This window comes from Rhodamnia argentea, chromosome 3 (genome assembly GCF_020921035.1).
Source record: "Rhodamnia argentea isolate NSW1041297 chromosome 3, ASM2092103v1, whole genome shotgun sequence".
In the NCBI taxonomy this organism is placed as follows: domain Eukaryota; kingdom Viridiplantae; phylum Streptophyta; class Magnoliopsida; order Myrtales; family Myrtaceae; genus Rhodamnia; species Rhodamnia argentea.
In genome coordinates, this window is record NC_063152.1 from 6271201 (window position 1) to 6291061 (window position 19861).

The following is a 19861-nucleotide window of genomic DNA, read 5'->3' on the forward strand; positions in this document are numbered from 1 at the left end:
GAGTTATAACTACTACCCAGGTCTGAGGCTGAAACACGAATAAAAAATATCTTGGTTTGCGTATTCGATAGGCTTTCTGACATCATTGAGATCCCCAAACCATAGGAGACAGCCTTTTGCACTTCCCGTGGTGTCTATGTTTGTGCAGGCCCTGCAAGAGCAGTTCTTGAAGCACTCTAATTCAAATTCCTTCAGGCTCATGCTAGCGTTCATCGTGAACTGCAACAAATCAGGCATTTTCACACCGTGGAGCCTTGTAAACCCTTCTCCTTTGGAGCAACTAAATGGGTGCTTACTGACACACCTGCTAGACCACACAAGCACATCGCACTCTGCCTGGGACTTCAGTCGATAACCGGTCATGCAGCTGCACAATTGAAAATCGCCGACCCTGCACATGATGTTAGGCCTGCAATTCCCATAGACATCACAGGCGTCATGTGGCAACGTATAGATCAGGGTTCACTCCTGCGCTTTCTTGTTCCACAGGTACTGTTGGTGGTTCCCTGAAGCATTTAATACGGACCTCGTGATGGTGGATTCATTGAAAGCATTGAACGTGTAGTAGACCTCCTGAGAGTTGTTGATGAACTTGGGGATGAATATCAAATTAGAGGTCATCGGAACCCCGCTGAACCGTTTTCCATTCCAGGGCCCACTTCGGAAGTACTTGGCATGCCCCTTATGTATGACTAGCTGGGGAATTATTCCTCCAAGATTGACACCATAGGTGAAGTCTCCAGTTGAGGGTTCCTCTGCGCTCTTCCTGGATGTCATGTGTCGGTCCAACCCCGTTCTCAGGTTCCAACCAAGCTTCATGCTGCCAACAACGTGTCAGAGGGATGGTCGAAACTCTGCCACAGATAGTTTCCTGAGACATTTTCACTGTCATCTTTCAAAACTTTCCAGAATCCAGGAGCTGAGCAACTATGCTTTGCGAAGAAGTATTCATGTTATTTGACAACCACAAGACTCTTTCTGCTCGGTCGACGAGGACTAGTTTCCCTTCATTACCTATCCTCAGAACCCCTGACGTATCATTCGCAGGATTATCTCGATTTGCCACCCAAACAATGGTCTTATCCAGGATCTTGTGGTAGCTTATTGCGAGGAATCTGTTGCTGGAGTTTCCAGGCTGAAGAAACCTAGCTGAAACTTTTCTCCTGCCAACACCAGAGTGTCACCATCACGAATTGGCTCAGATGAGCTTAACACATCGACTGATTTGCATACTTCTGCCAGTGAAAACAATGAAATCGAAATGCAATAGAGTAAAGAAAAGCACAGAATATCCATCTACTGGAGAAATCTTGTAATGGACTGTCCATTGTAGTCTTGCATGCTTGCATACAAACTTACCAGGAGGAGAACAAAAAATCAAGTTGACAAAAAATCCGGCGTCCATTGGATTGATAGAGAGGTAAAGAAGTTCATCATGATGTGTTGGTTCCATGATCCAATACTTGATGAAGATTTGCTAGTAGCCGCATACCAAATACCTAACAGTCTTTGTGGATTGTCTGTTTCTGTGTCACTTTTCACAAGTGAAGGACCCATCATATGGAATATATAGCGTGCAAACAATAAAATCCCTGGCTAATGGGGAAGGGGGAAGACAGTCCAAGACATTTTGTGTAATTGAACTTTTCAACTTTCGCGAATGTGCATGAAACTAGTGATTTCGTTTCCATAAGAGACCTTTGTAAGCCAACTACTGTTAGGTTAACTTCCTCATTATAGCAAAGTGTAAAAGCCTGCCTATTTCTTCAAGTCAATCATGAAAACCAAGTCCATCACGTCAATCATCAAGAACAAATAAAATTCTTCCTCCCTCATTAATGTTCTTCGTCGTTCAATCTTCATCTCAAATGCTCTCTAACAGAACATGATTATTTTAAGGATGTTTAGTCATTCTCATAATGGATTTCTTTTATCAGTTAGACATGGACACTTTTTCACTTAAACATCAGTAGATCATCGAGTTCATCCCATCTGTCCTCAGGCTTTGCCTATACCAGGGCTAGTAGAAGATGTACTAGTCTTGATAGATTGGCCAGGTGAAGGCTGGGCTCTGTACCCTGCTTGTTCTGATGTTGTAGGGGTAAACAATGCTTGGTATGGAATGCTTCAAGATGATCTGACTTTTCTATTGCATCTTCTTGGGAGTTTTGCCTTAATTGAGGTCAACTAAGGTAGATACACTCATGATAGTTTGGCTTTTGAAGATGATTTGTTCTTGCGGTAGAGTCCTGAACCTCTGATATTCTTACAAACAAAGACACTGAAAGACATAAAATTGCATACTGACTTTGTTTCAACGATAAGATTCACGAAATAACAAATGGGACACTGTACATTTGACATAAAAGAAAATGAAAGCACTCGACATTAACATGAAGTTCTGTCCTTGCACATCCTACAACCTGAAATTGTCTTCAAGTTAACACAAAACATTCAACAGAGCGATGAATCTGCAAATTTAATCACCTTCCTTTAATGAAAGAGTTGGAGATTATGTCTTCGAACCGACTACTTAGTCAGTGATTTACTCTGTTCAGTATGTCACTTGCAGAACAAGTTTACCTTCTGTATAAAGTACTTTTGGTGCAAAATTTGCAACCAGATGGATACACATACAGACCTTCCAATTCATTTTTAGCAAAAAGCTCATGAGACGCATTCAATCTTTCTGCAGCCAAAAAAAAAAAAGGGAAACTATATGTGAGCCACCCATGTATTGACACCAGATGCATGACGGTAATATTAAGCTGAATTGAGATAGGCCATCAATCTTATTAAGCTAGAGAAAGAAAAAACATGATCATGTAATAAGAGTCAGTGGAAGTTGCATGCTATTCTTAACTATACAAAATTAAGGTGTACTAGTATTGAAGTTCATCCACATGTGTACCTAGTACAAACTTATTTTTTTAACCCTTTATTTCCCACAAAGAAGAGTGCCCAATCAGTACTTGGAACTGCGCTTATCTTCCTTGAAGCACGGAGTTAGTGACGATGTTTTTGGACCAACTACTTTGCTGGGGCGACAGAATTCCAGAAGCAAATGAATTTTGGAAGATAAATGCCGGTTCCTTCAGTTGTGGAAGCTTCGATTCACCACTCAGCATCAGAACTACAGTCAACATGTTTGGTCTATCCACAGCAAAGTTTTGGACACACAGAAGACCGATTTGGATGCATTTCATTACTTCAGATGGAGAAGAAGAGGAGGAAATCGTTGTGTCCATCAAATCCAATCCTCTTCCCTCCAGCCACAATTTCCATGCCTGCAATAATTCACCTCTTTGTTGGCATGTGATAGATAGAGAACAAACTTGGGGCGTCAATGGTGAAAGATTCAAACAATAAGAGAACTTGTACATAGTCTGAAGCAGATTCTGAAAATGTTCTACCCAGCCTTCAGGAATCATAGCTCAGTAGGCTCATATTTTAAGGCGATCTTGTCTTGATCGAAACAGATTGTGTAAATTCTGGGTTTACGATTAGTGAAATTTAATAGGAATGTCATGGTAGACTTTGCACAAGCTGGTGATTTTACTAGAATGTAAATTAAAATAGTTAAACTACAGCCGTAGACGTCAGATTTCTCGGAAAATATCCCGGCCATTGCGCATTCTAGAGCCATATAGCTGCTGCAGTCAATGAAGCCAATTAGTAAATTTCACCAGAAAAGAAAAACTTGTAAGTTCTTGCATTCAACGAGGAAGATTGGAAGCAAATGAATAGCTTTTCCTATGTCTAGTAATTCGAAGTCCATACAGTGTTCCCACTACCCTATCAGAAACAACCTTGGGAGGCCAAAATCAGAAATCTTCGGCTTAAACTTTTTGTCGAGGAGAATGTTGCTGGCTTTCAAGTCTCGAAGGATGATCCGAAGGCAAGAATCTCTGTGGAGATAGAGAAGCCCTCTAGCTACCACCCCAATGATACAGAACTGCTTAGACCAGTCAAGTTCAGCTTTCCTTTTCATATCTATGACAACAGGCACCAAAAAAGAAAAAACTCTTTATAAGTGATGATATTTTCTGTAAAATATTCCACTGAAGAACCTTTTTTGGACTGAGGATATTTTGATTTCACAATTCTAGCCTGCTTTATGGGTAAAAGTACACTAGAAGTGCCATAACTTTTGTACGGCGTTCACTTGAGTACCATAACTTTCAAAACGTTCACTTAAGTGCCATAACTTTCAAAAATCGTTCACTTAAGTGCCATGTTGATGTGGACGCCGGAAAAGCTAACGTGGACAGCCGGAAAGCTGACGTGGCTCACCGGAAAGATGATGTGGCTCGCCGGAAAGGTGACGTGGCACGCCGGAGAAGTTACTGTAGCACTTAAGTGAACGGTTTTGCTTTGACATAGCACTCAAGTGAACAATTTTTGAAAATTATGGCACTTAAGTGAACGTTTTAAAAGTTATGGCACTCAAGTGAACACCGTGCACAAATTATGACACTTCTAGTGTACTTTCCCCTGCTTTATGATAAGAGAGAAACCATTTTCTTGGAAAGTAGGAACTGACCAAAAATAAATGTATCCAAGCTTTTGTTAGGCAAGCATACATATACCAGAATTTTCTCTTCTAGTTCAATGCAGCACCCAATGACCCGAATGAGATTTCTATGGCGGAGCTTTGATATAAGAACAATCTCATTCTTGAACTCCTCGATCCCTTGGCCCGAACTGCTGAAAAGCCTTTTGACAGCAACCTCCTTACCATCTTTTAGCTTGCCCTTTATTATCCAAAGTCTCCGAACTACTATTCCATCCATCACTCAAGTAAATCTTTATTATAGAGACGTTTAATATTTAGCTGACCTTATAGACTGGACCAAAACCTCCTTGCCCCAATTTATTTGCCATGCTGAAATTGTCTGTAGCTGCAACAATGTTATTGAAATCGAAAACTGCATTTTGGATCCATCTTCTCGCTTTAGTTTCTCTCATATGTTACTTGTCTTGATTTAGTCAACTTTGAACAATGGCCAAGAGAAGAATGACAATGTCTACTGGCTTCTCATCGAAAAACAGCTCTCTTTTTAAAACCCAACATTTGACTCACAATGAACCTGCTTGGGCATAATCGAAACTGAGTTGTCAAATGCCATTGTCATCATGATCTCTTCACATATAGTCAATGCATTTGAACTGGGACAGGCATCATCAGCTTCCTAAATAAAACTAATTTGTTCAATAATATAACCTTTGAAGCTGTCTCCAAAAGGACTTATGAACTCACACCTTTGGAAACACGCTTTCGTTTGCAGAAATCTTTTCTTCCTTTCAAATCTGAGTTGTCAAATGCCAATGTCATCATGATCTCTTCACATATAGTCAATGCATTTGAACTGGGACAGGCATCATCAGCTTCCTAAATAAAACTAATTTGTTCAATAACATAACCTTTGAAGCTGTCTCCAAAAGGACTTATGAACTCACACCTTTGGAAACACGCTTTCGTTTGCAGAAATCTTTTCTTCCTTTCAAATCTGCAGACGAAAAGGAAAGCGAAGAACTGGGAGCCTTTTATATTCTCAAGGAACTGGCGCCTGAATGCACTAGGCTTTTTTTTTTTGGTGGTCATTAACGCATAGGATTACTATGCTAGTTGTGATTGGTCTCTACTCTTCCTTGGTCATCTTCTTCCTTCTTCAGGCACATCAGAGCACTGCAGTTTTTAACATCACTGCAACTGAACCACTCTTCCAGAACCAGACTCTTGTCTCCTCCGGTCAAATCTTCGAGCTCGGCTTCTTCACCCCTAATGGATCAGGAAATCAATATGTGGGCACATGGTACAAGAGCATGACTCCATCCAAGATTGTCTGGGTTGCCAACAGGGATACACCACTTGCCCACTCAGATCAATCTGCAAAATTAAAAATAGGCAGCAATGGGAATCTGAAGCTCGTGGATGAGCGACAGAACATAGTATGGTCCACCAATGTTTCTGTCCACTCAAATAATACCACAGCAATGCTTTCAGATGGTGGAAACTTTGTTCTACAAGACAGGAATTCTGTTGAAATATGGGCAAGCTTTGATGATCCAACTGATACTCTTCTACCAAACATGGAGATAGGACTAAACAACAGAACCGGAGAGAGACAGTACTTAGTTTCATGGAAAAATGACAACAATCCACCTTCTGGATATTTTGTCACTGGGATTACGTGGGAGACACCGCCGCAACTTTTCACCTGGAATGGCTCGAGCCCTTATTGGAGAAGTGGACCATGGGATAAATCGACTTTCATGGGCATACCAGAAATGGACTCCTCATATTTTAGCGGGTACGTTCTCCAGCAAGATCCTCAGCAGGGAACCGCTTATTTCTCTGGTGATACTACTAACAACTCTTTGCTTGGTTACGGCTTCATTTCACCTGGAGGCGTTCTAGCCTTAATAACGTGGGATTATGGATCCAAGAGTTGGTTGACAAATTGGGCGGCACCAAGCAACAGTTGCGAAGTTTATGGAACTTGCGGTCCTTTTGGCCTCTGCAACTCACTAAACTCTCCTATCTGCCGTTGTGTAAAGGGGTTTATGCCGAGATCCAAAGAAGAATGGAACAGTAGGAATTCGACCAGAGGGTGCATCAGAGAAACTGAATTGAATTGTCAGAAGAACACAAGCAGGTCGGCTTCGATGCAGGTGAAGAAAGATGTCTTTGTGCAAATGAACCGGATGAAAGTGCCTGATTCTGCGGAATACTTATCGGACATTGGAGATGAAGGAGGATGCCAAAGCTGGTGCCTGAATAATTGTTCTTGCTTGGCTTATTCTTATGTCGGCACAATAGGGTGCTTGGTCTGGGCTAAAGATCTGATGGATATGCAGGAGTTTTCAACGGCTGGGCAGGATGTATATGTTCGGGTCGCACATGACAATACAGGTATAAGAGGTTTCATTACAACGAGTATCATTTGAACAGTATCACGTATCTTTCAATTCTTTTCTCATGTCAGGCATGTCGATACAAACAAAACTTATCATCAGCATAAGTACCATGGTTGGCATCGTGTCCATAGGAGCTGCTATTTTCAGTCTCTGCAAGTGGAGAGCTAGCAAAAGAGGTACCAATAATTCTAATCTTTTGATTAACTTCACAATAAACGTACTCTAGAAACATTACCAGAATCCCTAAGGCTCTTGACTCACCGTATGTCAAAGATAAAACAGGTGAAATGTCACTTGGAAATGCATGGAAAGATGAGCTGAAGCAAGATGATGCATCTGAATTGACGATGTTCAGTTTTAGTAACTTACATCATGTGACAAACAACTTTAATGCAACAAACAAACTTGGCCAAGGAGGGTTTGGCCCCGTTTATAAGGTAAAAGCCTTCCCTAAAATGTTTGTTTAGTAAAATTTTATGACATTATCCTGGGGCTGATACTTCTATGAGTTGGGAAACAGGGAAAGCTGAATGATGGAAAGGAGATAGCTGTCAAAAGACTTTCCAGTAGCTCAGGCCAAGGCATGGAGGAGTTTAAGAATGAGATCATTCTAATATCAAAGCTTCAGCATCGAAATCTCGTCAGACTCGTGGGTTGCTGCATCGAAGGAGAAGAAAAAATTTTAGTATATGAGTACTTGTCAAACAAAAGCTTAGATACCTTTCTTTTTGGTTGGTCACTCTCCCTCTCTTCAAGTCATGCTTGTGCTGATAAGAATAACATATATCATAGTAGTAACTCAAGTTACCAATTCTTTTCGCTTTCTTCCTTGCTTAGATTCAGGAAGGAAAGCAGAACTCAACTGGGACATACGATTCTGGATCATTCGAGGGATCGCAAGTGGGCTTCAGTACCTCCATCGAGAGTCTAACCTTCGAGTTATCCACCGAGATTTAAAGGCAAGCAATATTCTCTTGGATGAGAAAATGAACCCAAAAATTTCGGACTTTGGGCTAGCGCGGATCTTCGAAGGCACCCAAGTTTTGCTAAATACTCACAAAGTTGTTGGAACACTGTGAGTTTTCAATCCTTGCCGCTGAAAAATCAGTTCAATAAGGAAACTATATCACTTGAGTGATTAACATGATCAAAGCAATTGCAGAGGATATATGTCACCCGAATATGCCATGGGAGGGATATTTTCTGAGAAATCTGACGTCTATAGCTTCGGTGTGCTGCTACTTGAGATCGTCTCTGGCAAAAAGAACACGAGCTTGTACTACCAAGGCCATCATTTCAATCTTCTTTCCTATGTAAGTACGAGGAATACAGTTTCGAGGGATCTTCAATTAATCTTTTCGGCTATTTATGCGCCCAATGGTCTCGAATTCTTACAGGCATGGCAATTGTGGAGCGAAGGCACTGGACTAGACCTAACAGATGAAGCAATTGTTCATACTTGTTCGACATCAGAAGTGATGAGAAGCATTCTGGTCGGGCTTCTATCTGTGCAGGACCATGCCACCGACCGACCCAACATGTCATCAGTAGTTCTGATGCTGAGCGGTGAATCAGAACTTCCTCAGCCGAGACCGCCGACATTCACCTTCAAAAGTGAAATTCCAAGTCATGATATCAGGTCACAACGGGAGTGCATCTTCTCCACGAACACCATCACGAATTCTGTGGTCGATGGAAGATGATGATCACCATTTTTTGTCTTTTGTTTTTTGTCGAAGAGTGAGAGAAAATCTTGGAAATCAGGAGAAAATCTTGGGATATGATACTCTTTGTCTTCATTTATTTTATTTCCTTTATTTCTGAACTCTCAAGATTAGAAAGTAGGAAATCTTTTCCTTTTCTGCTTCTATTTCCTTTCTATAGCCTAGATGTCCTAGACTCTATTTATGTGTAATATTCTCTACAATAAAAATTAGAGAATAAAAAATAAAAGAAATTACTTTTCTTTTTTGAAATCAACATGGTATCAGAGTGGAGGTTTTGAATCCATCTCCTTCTATGGTGAAAACGGCGATGATCGGAGCTCGTAGGGATGCTGATTCTAGTGTCGTGCTAAAGAGAAATTCAACTGATCTCTCTAGACGATCAAGCATTAGTGGAGAGCAATTCTTCCATAACTCCAATCTACTATTAACATTTCAACGATTGAATGGCCAAAATTATTTGGAGTGGGCTCAATCGATGAAACTAGCAATCGATGGTATAGGGAAGCTTGGCCACTTGACATGCGAGGTGAAGGAACCAGCAAAAAGCTATCCGAAATGGAAGGCTTGGAGATCGAAGAACTCCTTAGTGATTGCCTGGCTGATCAATTTTATGGAGTCAGCAATTGGAAAACCCACCAATTTTATGGGCTCAATCGGTGAAACTAGCAATAGATGGTGAAAGGACGCTTGGCCACTTGACAACAGGCAAGGTGAAGGAACCAACTAAAAGCGATCCCAAAATGGAAGGCTTGGAGATCGGAGAACTCCTTAGTGATTGCTTGGCTAATCAATTTTATAGAGTTAGCAATTGGAAAACCAACCTATTCCTTCCGATCGCTAAAGATATGTGAGAGAAACATATTCTGATTTGAAGAGCTCTTCCTAGATCTTTGAATTGAAGACAAAGTTACGACAATCAAGGCAAGGAGATCGTGAGGTCACTATTTACTACAATGAAATGGTGACCATGTGGCAGGAATTAGATCATTGCTATGATGATACATGGGAAAATTCAGCTAATTGCAAGAGACAAATGAAGAGAGAAGAGAATGATAGAGGATACATATTTCTATCAAGCCTCAATCGAAGCTTGGATGAGATAAGAGGCATAATCCTTGGTTGAAAACCTCTGACATCCATTCGCGAGGTTTTTTCTAAAGTTAGAAGGGAGGAATCTCGGAGGCAAATCATGCTACGTGATTTGGAAACAAATGTGAACTCTATATCCGAAAATTCTACACTTGTAGCTCGGGGACTTGATTCTAAAGAAGAGAGGAGGAAGAAACCATGTTGTGAACATTGCAAGAAACCATGGCATACCAAAGAAACCTGCCGGAAAAATGATGGGAAACCGCAGAATTGGAAAAAGGAAGCCTAGAAGAGAAGGAGCAGTAGTGATGGTCGAGCGTTCCAAGCAACAAATGAGGAAGAGCAAATCAAGTCAAATTCGGTTCCATTCACAAAGGAACACCTAGAGCACCTGTCCAAATTCCTTCAACCTCCACATCCTTCTTTAAATCCATCTTGTTCTTTAGCTTATAACGGTAATCATTTTTCTACTGTTTTCCTCATAGAAAATCCACACCAAAATACTCTATGGATTCTTGATTCAGAAGCAACCGATCATATGATAGGCTATTCAAAACTCTTTTCCACCTATAATCCGTGTGCAGGAAATTAAAAAAAAAATCACAATTGTAGATGGTTCTCTTTCAGCTATAGCTGGATAAGGATCCATCAAGCTCTCACCCGCCCTCACGCTTCACAATGTTCTTCATGTCGCAAATCTATATTGTAACTTGATGTCTATTAGTAAAATAATCTCTTATCGAAAGTGTCAAGCTAATTTTTTCTCATCTTATTGTGAGTTTCGAGATTTGACCCTGGAGAGGATGGTTGGTAGTGTTAGAGAGAGTGAAGGAGACTATTTCTTTTGAAGATGGAACAAGCTCAAGTAGACAAGTTCGGGCTAGCTGTTTCGAATCTGTTACCATTTGTAAGGGTGATGATATTATGTTATGGCATTATAGGCTAGGCCATCCGAATTTTCTATATTTGAAGTTCTTGTTCCCAAAGTTGTTTTCGAATAAAAGTTCATTTCCATTTTAGTGTGAATTTTGCGAATTAGCCAGACATCATCGAACCAATTTTCCCTCTCAAACCTACAAGCTGCCGAAAACATTCTCATTAATTCATAGTGATGTTGGGGGTCCATCAAGAATTCCTATGCCCTTAGGAAAGAACTGGTTTGTTACATTTATTGATGATCATACGAGGATGAGTTGAGTGTACTTTTAAAAGAGAAATCTAAAGTAGAGTTCATTTTAAAAAAATTTTACACCATGATACAAACACAATTTCAAGTACAAATCCAGATTTTTACGTGTAACAATGGGATAGAATATTTCAATAAGATTTTGGGACAGTTTTTCTTGGAAAAAGAAATTGTGCATCAATGTTCTTGTCCCGACACCCATCAACAAAATGGGGTGGCAAAGAGGAAGAAAAAGCATATTTTAGAAGTAACCAGAGCTCTACTCTTCACAACTGGAGTTCTCACATCTATGGGGTGAAGCTCTTCTTACATTCACATATCTTATCAATCGAATGCATTCCAGAGTGTTAAAGTTTCAAGCATCCTTGAGAGTCTTTTAGAATACTTATCCAGCCTCTAGAATTGCTGCATCCCTAACCTTAAAAATATGTGGTTGTACCTCCCTTGTTCACATCCAAGATAAAAATCGAGGCAAACTTGATCCTAGAGCAAAAAGATGTATGTTTCTTGGTTATGCACCTAACCAAAAAGGTTATAAATGCTTTAACCCGATTTCCAAAAAAAAAATTGTTTGTCACCATGGATGTCACCTTTTTCTGAATTAACACTTTTTTTAAGCTTCTCTTCAAGGGGGAAAGAAAGTGCAGATTAGCACAACACTATCACAGAGTCGTTTCGTCTTGCAAAACCCGAGAATCCTCTTCCTGAAAATTCTATTCCGGCTACTCTTATACCTAATTTTGAACCATGTTTTTCAAATAATAAAAATTCGGGTCCACCCATTTTGGCATCTCATCCTACTTGTGAGCATAACGGGTGCGAAACTACTACCAAGAATACTAAGCTCCTATCCTATGTTTAGTCTCCATGAGAAGAAACAAAACTCAAAGAAATGAGTCTTCTTCTCTCTTAAGGTGCCATGAGTCCGAACCAAGGCATGACTAGTACTCCATACAATCATCAAGCAATGTCCCAACTCAATTTGTACAACCTAATCATAGTAAAAAAAAATGAGTCTATTGATGAACTTGACATACCTATTGCTATTCGAAAAGGAGTTAGGTCTTATACCAAATATCCTACGTCTCATTACGTGTCTTACAAAATCCTCTCACCCAATTTTTATGCCTATACCTCAACCTTGTCTTGTGCGGAGATTCCAAAAACTATGCGGGATGCTCTACAAGTTCCTAAGTGGAAGGAAGCAATCTTTGAGGAGATGAAGGCTCTAGAAGAAAATGGAATGTGGGATATGGTGGATCTACCTAAGGGAAAGTCCATAGTCGGATGCAAGTGGGTATTCACAACCAAGCATAAAGCTAATGGGTCCCTTGAAAGGTATAAAGCTTGATTGCCAAAGGATTCACCAAGACGTATGAACACGGCTACAATCAACATTGCACATAATCGGTGCTACATAATAGAAATAAGTATGTTGAGATTTGTGACGCCTTGAAACCTCCACGTTTGTAAGTTAACTGGACCTAGTTAAGGTCCAACTATGATTCCAGTTTGTTGAATAAAACTGGGTTTTAAGGATTTAAGTAACAATGGTTGGATGATTTCTGAGACGTCGGTTAGTTTAGATTAGGTTTCGTTAGTTTAGTCGTCGCATTTTAGGATTGAAATCCGCACACCGAGCCTAACCCCGATCGAGCCCGATCTGCGAAAAGATCAAAATTACCCTCCGTCGGTTGAGCCAAATGTCCAACTAGTCCTAAATTACCTAATGTTTGAATTGTCCGCAGTTTTAATGCAAATAAAACAAAAGCTTTAATGGGTGATGGGACACTACTTGTCCCGTCACCACCAACTCAACAACCCCCCCAACCATCACGTCACCTTTCCTCTTCCCTTTCTCCCTCTTCTTTCCCCCCTCCCTCACTCACACCCGACCCCCCCCCCCCCTCTCCTTCTCGTCTTCTTCTTCTTCTTCCTTTTTGCTTGCTATCATGCACCGACCACCAACGCAGACACTTGCCTCGGTTGCCCGTCATCCAGCCCTCCACCACCTCGCCACCAATCCCCTACCCTTCGTCCTCACCCGTCAATTGCCGTGCCACCTCAAGCTCGGGCCGTAACCAACCTGCTCGAGCAGCCCTCGAGCTACCTCAACCCGACGCTACCAGCTACCACCTCCAGCCTAAGTCGCCGCCGCTTGCCTCCGTCGTCGCCGACTTGAGCTAGCCGACCCAACCTCGTGCCAACCACCGGGAGACTCGCGAAGCCTCGGCCACCCTCGAACCAGCCCGACCTCCTTTGTTTTTGCTGCCCAAGCCATCCACCCAAGTCGCCATGGACCGTGACCGCTCGCCGTGCCATTGCCGACCCTTTTCGCCTCCCGACCAGCCCCGCCACCACCCATGAGCCTCCGTTGTCGCCATGCCTCCTAGCCAAGGACCACCACTGTCCGGCCCGCCCTAAAACCAAGCCGGAGGCCCCCGAGACCTAAGGTGGCCGAGAGCTCCACCGAAGGCCCGTCGGGGATCGCCGCCTCCCTTTTCATCGTTGTTTAGTTGCCTGAGTTAGATTAATTGTGAGTTAAACCCTAAACCCCGATTAGGGTGCTAATTGCGTTTAGTGGTAATTAGTTAGTGTAATTAGTCTAATATGGTGTTTAGGTAACTCAATCATAGTCGGTTTGGATAGAAACTAGGTTTAGGTTAAATGACCACGATTAATTAAGTCAGACCGCTTAGTCGGGTCATCTATGGCTCATTGGTGATTAGATTGGATTGTTTGAATGGGCAGTGGACTGCCATTGTTTGATCGCGAGCGAGCGATAGGGCAGAGTCGAGTGGACGATTGATTGCCTATTGGATTGGATTTTTGATAGTTCAATTTTATGAGCTTGGATCATTGTTTATCGTTAAAATAATAGAACTTGTTTGGCTAATCATCCCGATGGTTTGTTTGTCTAGATGCTTTGGTTTGCTTGTTGGAGGTTATGGGTGAAAGTCGTAGTTATCGATCCCATGTTTTTAGATGCAAAGTCTGATGGACAAGTGATGCATTCATACCACCTGTGTAGAATCAAATTGCATGATTTAGCATGAAAATGGCCTAGTGCCGAGTCTTTTAGCATGTCCATATGAGCATTCGGCTAAGTGTAAAGATGAAAAATTGACTGATTATTGTCGGATGTGCTTGAATGGTCACATAATGGTTGTCCCCGACAAGATCGTGCTGTGTCGATAAAAAATACACGATTTGTCGGATGCACGTCAATCCGTGTCGCCAAGTTGATCGGATGCCGGTCGCGACTTATAACGGACCGACGCTCCTTTTGGAATTGCTATTATGTCATGCCGTGTCGATCGGAATTACACTAGCATAGTAGTTGCCGTCACCGAAGTAATGGGACGATGTTTGGTCCCGCCAATAGAGCACCAATCGTATAGTGAGCTAGGCACCAACTGTCTAGTGTGCCGGGCCAAGTGGCCTTATCTATTAACAAATGGATTTCTTGTGGTGTCTTGTGCATGCAAGTTGATGTGATGCTTTGCCGGTTGTTTGTTGGTGGTGGCTATTGATTTGAGTTAAGCATTGCATTATGCATGGCTGAAGATCGGTAAGTTTGCATGTGAGTGAATTATATGCTTGATACTTCTGTAGTTGCTTGGTAGAATGCTCTGAGTGAATCAACGCCCTAACCGGGCTTAGGTGTTGACTCACCGAGATTATTCTCACCCCGTTGTTTAACCTTTCAAGTCCTAAGTGATGGAGAGGCCTGTTAGATTCGGGGTCCTCGTCTAACTAGTCAATTAATATCACGTCTTATACGATCGTAGGCATGGGGCATGTTTGGGAGCTTCACGTCACGACAATTTGGGTCGATGATGGGATGCCACACCTAGTGGCACATCTCTTCAAGGCCTGGTATTTTCGTGATGAGGATGGTCTCTTTGGCCCACTCCGTGGGTTTGAAGGGCCACCTAATCCGGCCATTTATGCCCCTGCTTGGAACTCGATGGACGTTGATACTCCCGACAAGGAGATAGTAGATCCCGAGTCCGACATGGAGGTCGTGCCCTTCGAGTCATCAGAGATGGTCCTATCATCCTCTTTTGATAACGGCCATGTCTAGTGGTCGTAGGTCGAGATGGACTTTTTGGAGGTAGCTAGTCAAGGAGGAAGACCGTGGTGGAGTAGTCTTTTGAGAGTATACAAGAGTTTAACCTTACCCTACTCTTGTATCTTTTTGTGAGTCCTAGAGGGCCAACCCAAAGCATGGGGTTGTATATGTAGTTGGTAGCTCTGTAAGGTTAAGGATCATCTATTATTATTATGAAATGAATGTCTTTTGTCTGATTGACTGTTGTATTTATTCCTGCTTTCTATCCTTGTTGATCTTGTTGTTTGGGAGTGGTGCACGCTCCGCATGCGCCATAGATTCGTAGGTCGATAGTGTACCCGAGACACTATCCTTCGTGACCTGTGGCGGTTTGGTAGGGATGTCGCGACCTCAAGAGTACGGGGCATAACAAGATCGATAAACACTTTATCAAGGAGAAGATTGATGGGAGCTAATTGTATGCCATTTGTGCGAACAACGCAACAAATAGCCAACATTCTAACGAAGGGACCGTTCGGACCTAACTTCAAATCTCTCATCAACAAGTTGGGCATGTTAGATATTTACGTACCAACTTGAGGGGGGAGTCAAAGAATCGGGAGAAGATCTCAGAAATTAGGAGAAAATCTTGGGATATGATACTTTTTGTTTCCATTTATTTTATTTCTCTTATTTCTAAATCCTCAAGATTAGGAAGTAGGAAATCTTTTTCTTTTTTGTTTTTATTTACTTTCTATAGCATAACTGTCTTAGACTTTATTTATGTGTAATGTTTTCTATAACAATAATAAGAGAATAAGAAATACAAGAAATTACTTTTCTTCTTTGAAATCAAAACTTTTCATGCACTTGTAATGTTCTGTGCCGACAAGTTGGTGTTCCCCTAATTTGAGAGTCCTAAAACTTTAACACTCCCATGAACCAATGATCGAAATTCTTCATTTTATTACCACATAGATTTAGCAATATGAATGTGTATGTCATTACAAGCAACTTACGGATCTCTGACGGGAAGTCGGGTTCATTGAACAAAGGTAATTATTAACTCCGGCCAAAACAAAGACATAGCTACTAGCTCCGAAGTTTATATACGTCCACAAAATTTTGGCCCATTTCAAATTGAAGTAGCAAGGAGCCGTGTTCAGAGTTCATAAGCTCATAAGATATTAGTATTCAAGTGAACCTCTGTGAATTAGTTGACCCGTATTTCGAATAATCGTGCCCAGGTTAGCTGGTGTGGCATTTTACGTACCGGTCACAATATATTTTCCCCTTGACATGGACTTGATAAAAGACTAAGCAACTTCTGGAAGGTTGCATGCGACTGACTAATCTTTCGAAAGACTTTGAGCCATTTCATATTCTAAGCTTGCCTTAGCTTAAGATAATGACTTCTAAAGTTGGCGGGATTGCCAGGTTTCAACAAAACATTATCAGCTCAAGGCCTTGGAGCCATTTCATAATATGCAATTGACTTTGAGGGTTGTTTGACCGGACTCCAGGAATTTTTTAGGAAAACCCGGAACCATAAGCTATTCTTATGACAAAACAATACTTATGAATGCAGAATCCGGGGGCAAAACATTGTTTTTGCTTAAAGAATTCCGTCCGGGAGGATCTTGCTCAATAGACTTCGTATCTCTGTTGGTATTCTTTCCTCAAAGCCATGCATTGAGATTTTGAGGTGAGCACCATTAATCCCAAATTAAATTACACATGTTGAGCTGGCATGGATGATTACATTATAAAACCTGTATCCGACGCGGCATGGCATTGTCGATCGGCCTAATACCCAAAAAAACCTCGAAATTTAGCATTTGTGACAATTACATCCAATTTTTTTTGTCTTATAAAAAACCATCAACTTTTACATTTGTCCCAATTTTACCAATCTAATACACAAAAAAAAAAAAAAAAACCTTCAACTTTAGCATCTATCTCAATTATATCCGAAACTTTTTTTTGTCTCATAAAAAACCCTTAACTTTTATTTTTATCCCAATTTTACCACTATTAGCCTTCCATCCATAATTACCGTTAATTAGTCCTACGTGACTCAAATTTTCTTCAAAATTAGAAAGAGTAAGTTTCAGGAACGACGAGATTTTAGATCGTTCGTTCAAATATCTTCATGTCTAGTCATTCTTTGAACTGTTAAGCTCTGAAGAGAATACGAAACTTGTATCTCCCGACAATATGTAGGGGAAGCAAACAACGGAAGAGAAGTTCGAGGCTTTTTTCATGTCGGCTTTGCTAAAGTGTAATTCATTAACGATGTCGAATGCCACATAGGATTAACTCACGGTGATTATGGGCGAAAAATTAACGGTGGTAGAATTGGGACAAAAGTAAAAGTTGAAAGTTTTTTGTGAGATAAAAAAAATATTTTGGATATAATTGGGATACATACTAAAGTTGAGGTTTTTTTTATACTAGGCCGGTAGAATTGGGATAAAAGTAGAAGTTGAAGGTTTTTTATGAGACAAAAAATGTTTTGGATATAATTGTCATAAATGCTAAAGGTGGAGTTTTTTTGAGCTATTGGACCATTTTCGGTCCATATAGGTTAGAACCATGTTTATTCATAGCATATATGTGAGAGATGACTTTTGCGCAACACTGTAGCGCGTGAGATCTTAATTTACGATAAACATAACATTATTCAGCATCTTTTACAGTAATTGTGACTTATCACTTTGTTAATTGAGCATCCTTTATACCACAGAGTATAAGTTGAAGCACATGAACGAACTTCACTCCTAAAGGCCAAACTTTTCAACACTGCTCGGAATGAATGATGTTGCAAGGTTAGGAGTTTCTCATATTGTCATACTTCTTTGGTGCTTCTCTGTTGAATGTTGATTAGGATTTGGATCTTAAAACAATCGTTGCTCATCACTAATGGCCCTTTTGTTTCGCGAAAAATGCATGATTTGATAGTACCATTTAAAAGAATCAACCAACAAAAAATGTATTCATTATGCCTCAACAATTTCATGCGTATACAAGAACGATGATTTTTTTTTTGTTTATTCATTTTTGTAGGCTTTATAAGTGATCGTTTCTAAGAAAAAATATTTTAAAAAATGTGGAATTTTCACCGAAATAAATAGACCCTAAATACTTAGCAGAAACTAGAAATGGGTTGAGAAAAGCGAGCCAAGGTGTAGCTTCGTGGGTCTAAAATAGGATGTTGAGAATTGGACTCTAATTTATTTTTCTTTCTGGCCCATCTTTTGCATTTTCTCCCTCGCATTGTTACTCTTTCTCAACTAAACTTTAAGTGGTCATTCATAAGTTTGGGATTAAACACAATCCAGGTGGTTCGGTTCCAAATCCGGGACCTAGAACCAAATTGGGGAACCGTTCCTAGAAAACCTGGCATAGGAAAACGAACCGGTCTATCCTACAACTTGCTTGGAACCATATCGGCCAATTCCTGGGTAAAACGAGGAACCTATCCTCCATTTTTTTTTTAAAGTTTTTTGTGTATGGAAAATGAATTACCTTTTTATTTATATTTTCAGTTCATACTTTATCTTGGTATGACCTTCCTTTTCATCTTTTTCCTTTTGAGTTGTTAACTTGTTAACAAATCAATTTCTTGAAAATATGTATAGGCTCGCCTTATCGAAGCCTGTTCAAAATTGGTTAAAAATGGCTTGATCTGTTTGGTTCTTGGACAAAACAAATTGGTCAAGGCTTGATTCGAAGGCAACCAAACATGGTCGGTTCCTAGGCTTTCAACCAAACCGGCAAGGCCAGCTCCCGACGGTTCCCAAGTTGAATGTGAATTGTTGCTTAACCTTAGATAAACTTAAAATCATTACAACCAACTTTCTGTTGTACCAAACATGCCATTGAGATTTAAAGAGGATCATAGGATGGACAACAAGGACAATTTTTCCTACATCAGTCGAAAGTGCAGATACTAAAATCTCACGTGCTATAGAGTGTTGTGCAGAAGTCACCTCTCATATCTATGCTGTCCATCTCTAATATCCTATGAATGAATATGGTTCTAACCTATATCAACCGACAAACCATGCCACATCGAATACGTGTTTTATAATGTAATCATCCGTGCCAGCCCAACACGTGTAATTTAACGTGGGTTTAATGATGCTCATGTGACGACTTGGATTTTTTGTCAAATTAAGTTTACGAGCGGAATAGTTAATTTGGGCTTGGATAGGTGAGGAACAACAATTGGAAATTGTACTTTTGGGACTTTAGTCGACGGCGCGGAAATATATTGACGAAAGGAAGAGGGTGCCTTTTTCGGTTCATAAAGTTTAATTATATGAGAAATTAGAGCAACTAGTAAAATTGCATCTAGTGGGCCGAAGGACAAGTGGGATTGTGCATGGAGGACACTTGACAAGCATGCAATCAACCTTCCATCCACTATAAAATGCTCAATTTCTCTCTCCTCTCTCGTTGGTGCTTGAAATCTTCATGAAAACTCTCAAGAACTCTCTTACTCTCTCTCTTTTTCTCTTGCCCGAAAGCTCTCTCACCCTCTTCCTCTCACCGACTCGACCTCCCTCTCTAATTCTTCTTTGATTATTGGTTTTGCGTGTGCCAAAGAGGAGAAGGTCGCGCTCGAGCTTGCAGCGCGGTGGTTCGGGATCGTTTTCATGTTTGGTCAAGAGGCGAGTAAAATTTCTAATTCTTTAATCATCGGTTGTCCATCCTGTTTGCATGTCTTAGATTCTAGTAGAATAGATATCCTTGAGGCTTGGGTGAACTGGATTGGTGGTTGGTTCATCGCAAAAGGCAACGTATTGATGGTTCGGGCGCATAGGACCCGAGGTAGAAGTGTGGGCGCGAACGGCCCCTAAACTTGTTTGCATGTCACAG

The 19861-nt window shown here is 40.8% G+C and overlaps 2 protein-coding genes across 2 annotated transcripts; one reads left to right on the forward strand and one right to left on the reverse strand.

Annotated features, from left to right (window-relative positions):
* Positions 1 to 895: 895 nt before the first annotated feature.
* LOC115731964 (G-type lectin S-receptor-like serine/threonine-protein kinase At1g11300) lies at positions 896 to 4968 on the reverse strand. The gene is made up of 4 exons (XM_030662628.2): positions 4840 to 4968; positions 4544 to 4754; positions 3795 to 3993; positions 896 to 1163 (listed from the first exon to the last, which is right to left on the reverse strand). Exons 1-4 carry the CDS (start codon positions 4966 to 4968, stop codon positions 896 to 898), a joined length of 807 nt encoding a protein of 268 aa, XP_030518488.2.
* A 926-nt stretch (positions 4969 to 5894) lies between these two features.
* LOC115733774 (G-type lectin S-receptor-like serine/threonine-protein kinase At1g61550) lies at positions 5895 to 8633 on the forward strand. The gene is made up of 7 exons (XM_048276091.1): positions 5895 to 6916; positions 6990 to 7097; positions 7195 to 7358; positions 7442 to 7652; positions 7813 to 7996; positions 8084 to 8234; positions 8319 to 8633. The coding sequence occupies exons 1-7, from the start codon at positions 5998 to 6000 to the stop codon at positions 8622 to 8624; spliced, it is 2043 nt and encodes a 680-aa protein (XP_048132048.1). The 5' UTR covers positions 5895 to 5997; the 3' UTR covers positions 8625 to 8633.
* The last annotated feature ends 11228 nt before the right edge of the window (positions 8634 to 19861 follow it).

What these genes read in the sequence shown, in the direction of transcription:
- LOC115731964 (XM_030662628.2), bottom strand. Translation starts at nt 4,968, where the DNA reads ATGAGAGAAACTAAAGCGAGAAGATGGATCCAAAATGCAGTTTTCGAT. An exon ending in CTTGGATACATTTATTTTTG is followed by an intron (nt 3,994 to 4,543) that starts GTCAGTTCCTAC and finishes CTGTTGTCATAG; the next exon opens with ATATGAAAAGGAAAGCTGAA. An exon ending in CCAAGGTTGTTTCTGATAGG is followed by an intron (nt 1,164 to 3,794) that starts GTAGTGGGAACA and finishes TGGTGTTGGCAG; the next exon opens with GAGAAAAGTTTCAGCTAGGT.
- LOC115733774 (XM_048276091.1), top strand. Translation starts at nt 5,998, where the DNA reads ATGCTTTCAGATGGTGGAAACTTTGTTCTACAAGACAGGAATTCTGTT. An exon ending in GGTCGCACATGACAATACAG is followed by an intron (nt 6,917 to 6,989) that starts GTATAAGAGGTT and finishes TTCTCATGTCAG; the next exon opens with GCATGTCGATACAAACAAAA. An exon ending in GGTTTGGCCCCGTTTATAAG is followed by an intron (nt 7,359 to 7,441) that starts GTAAAAGCCTTC and finishes GTTGGGAAACAG; the next exon opens with GGAAAGCTGAATGATGGAAA.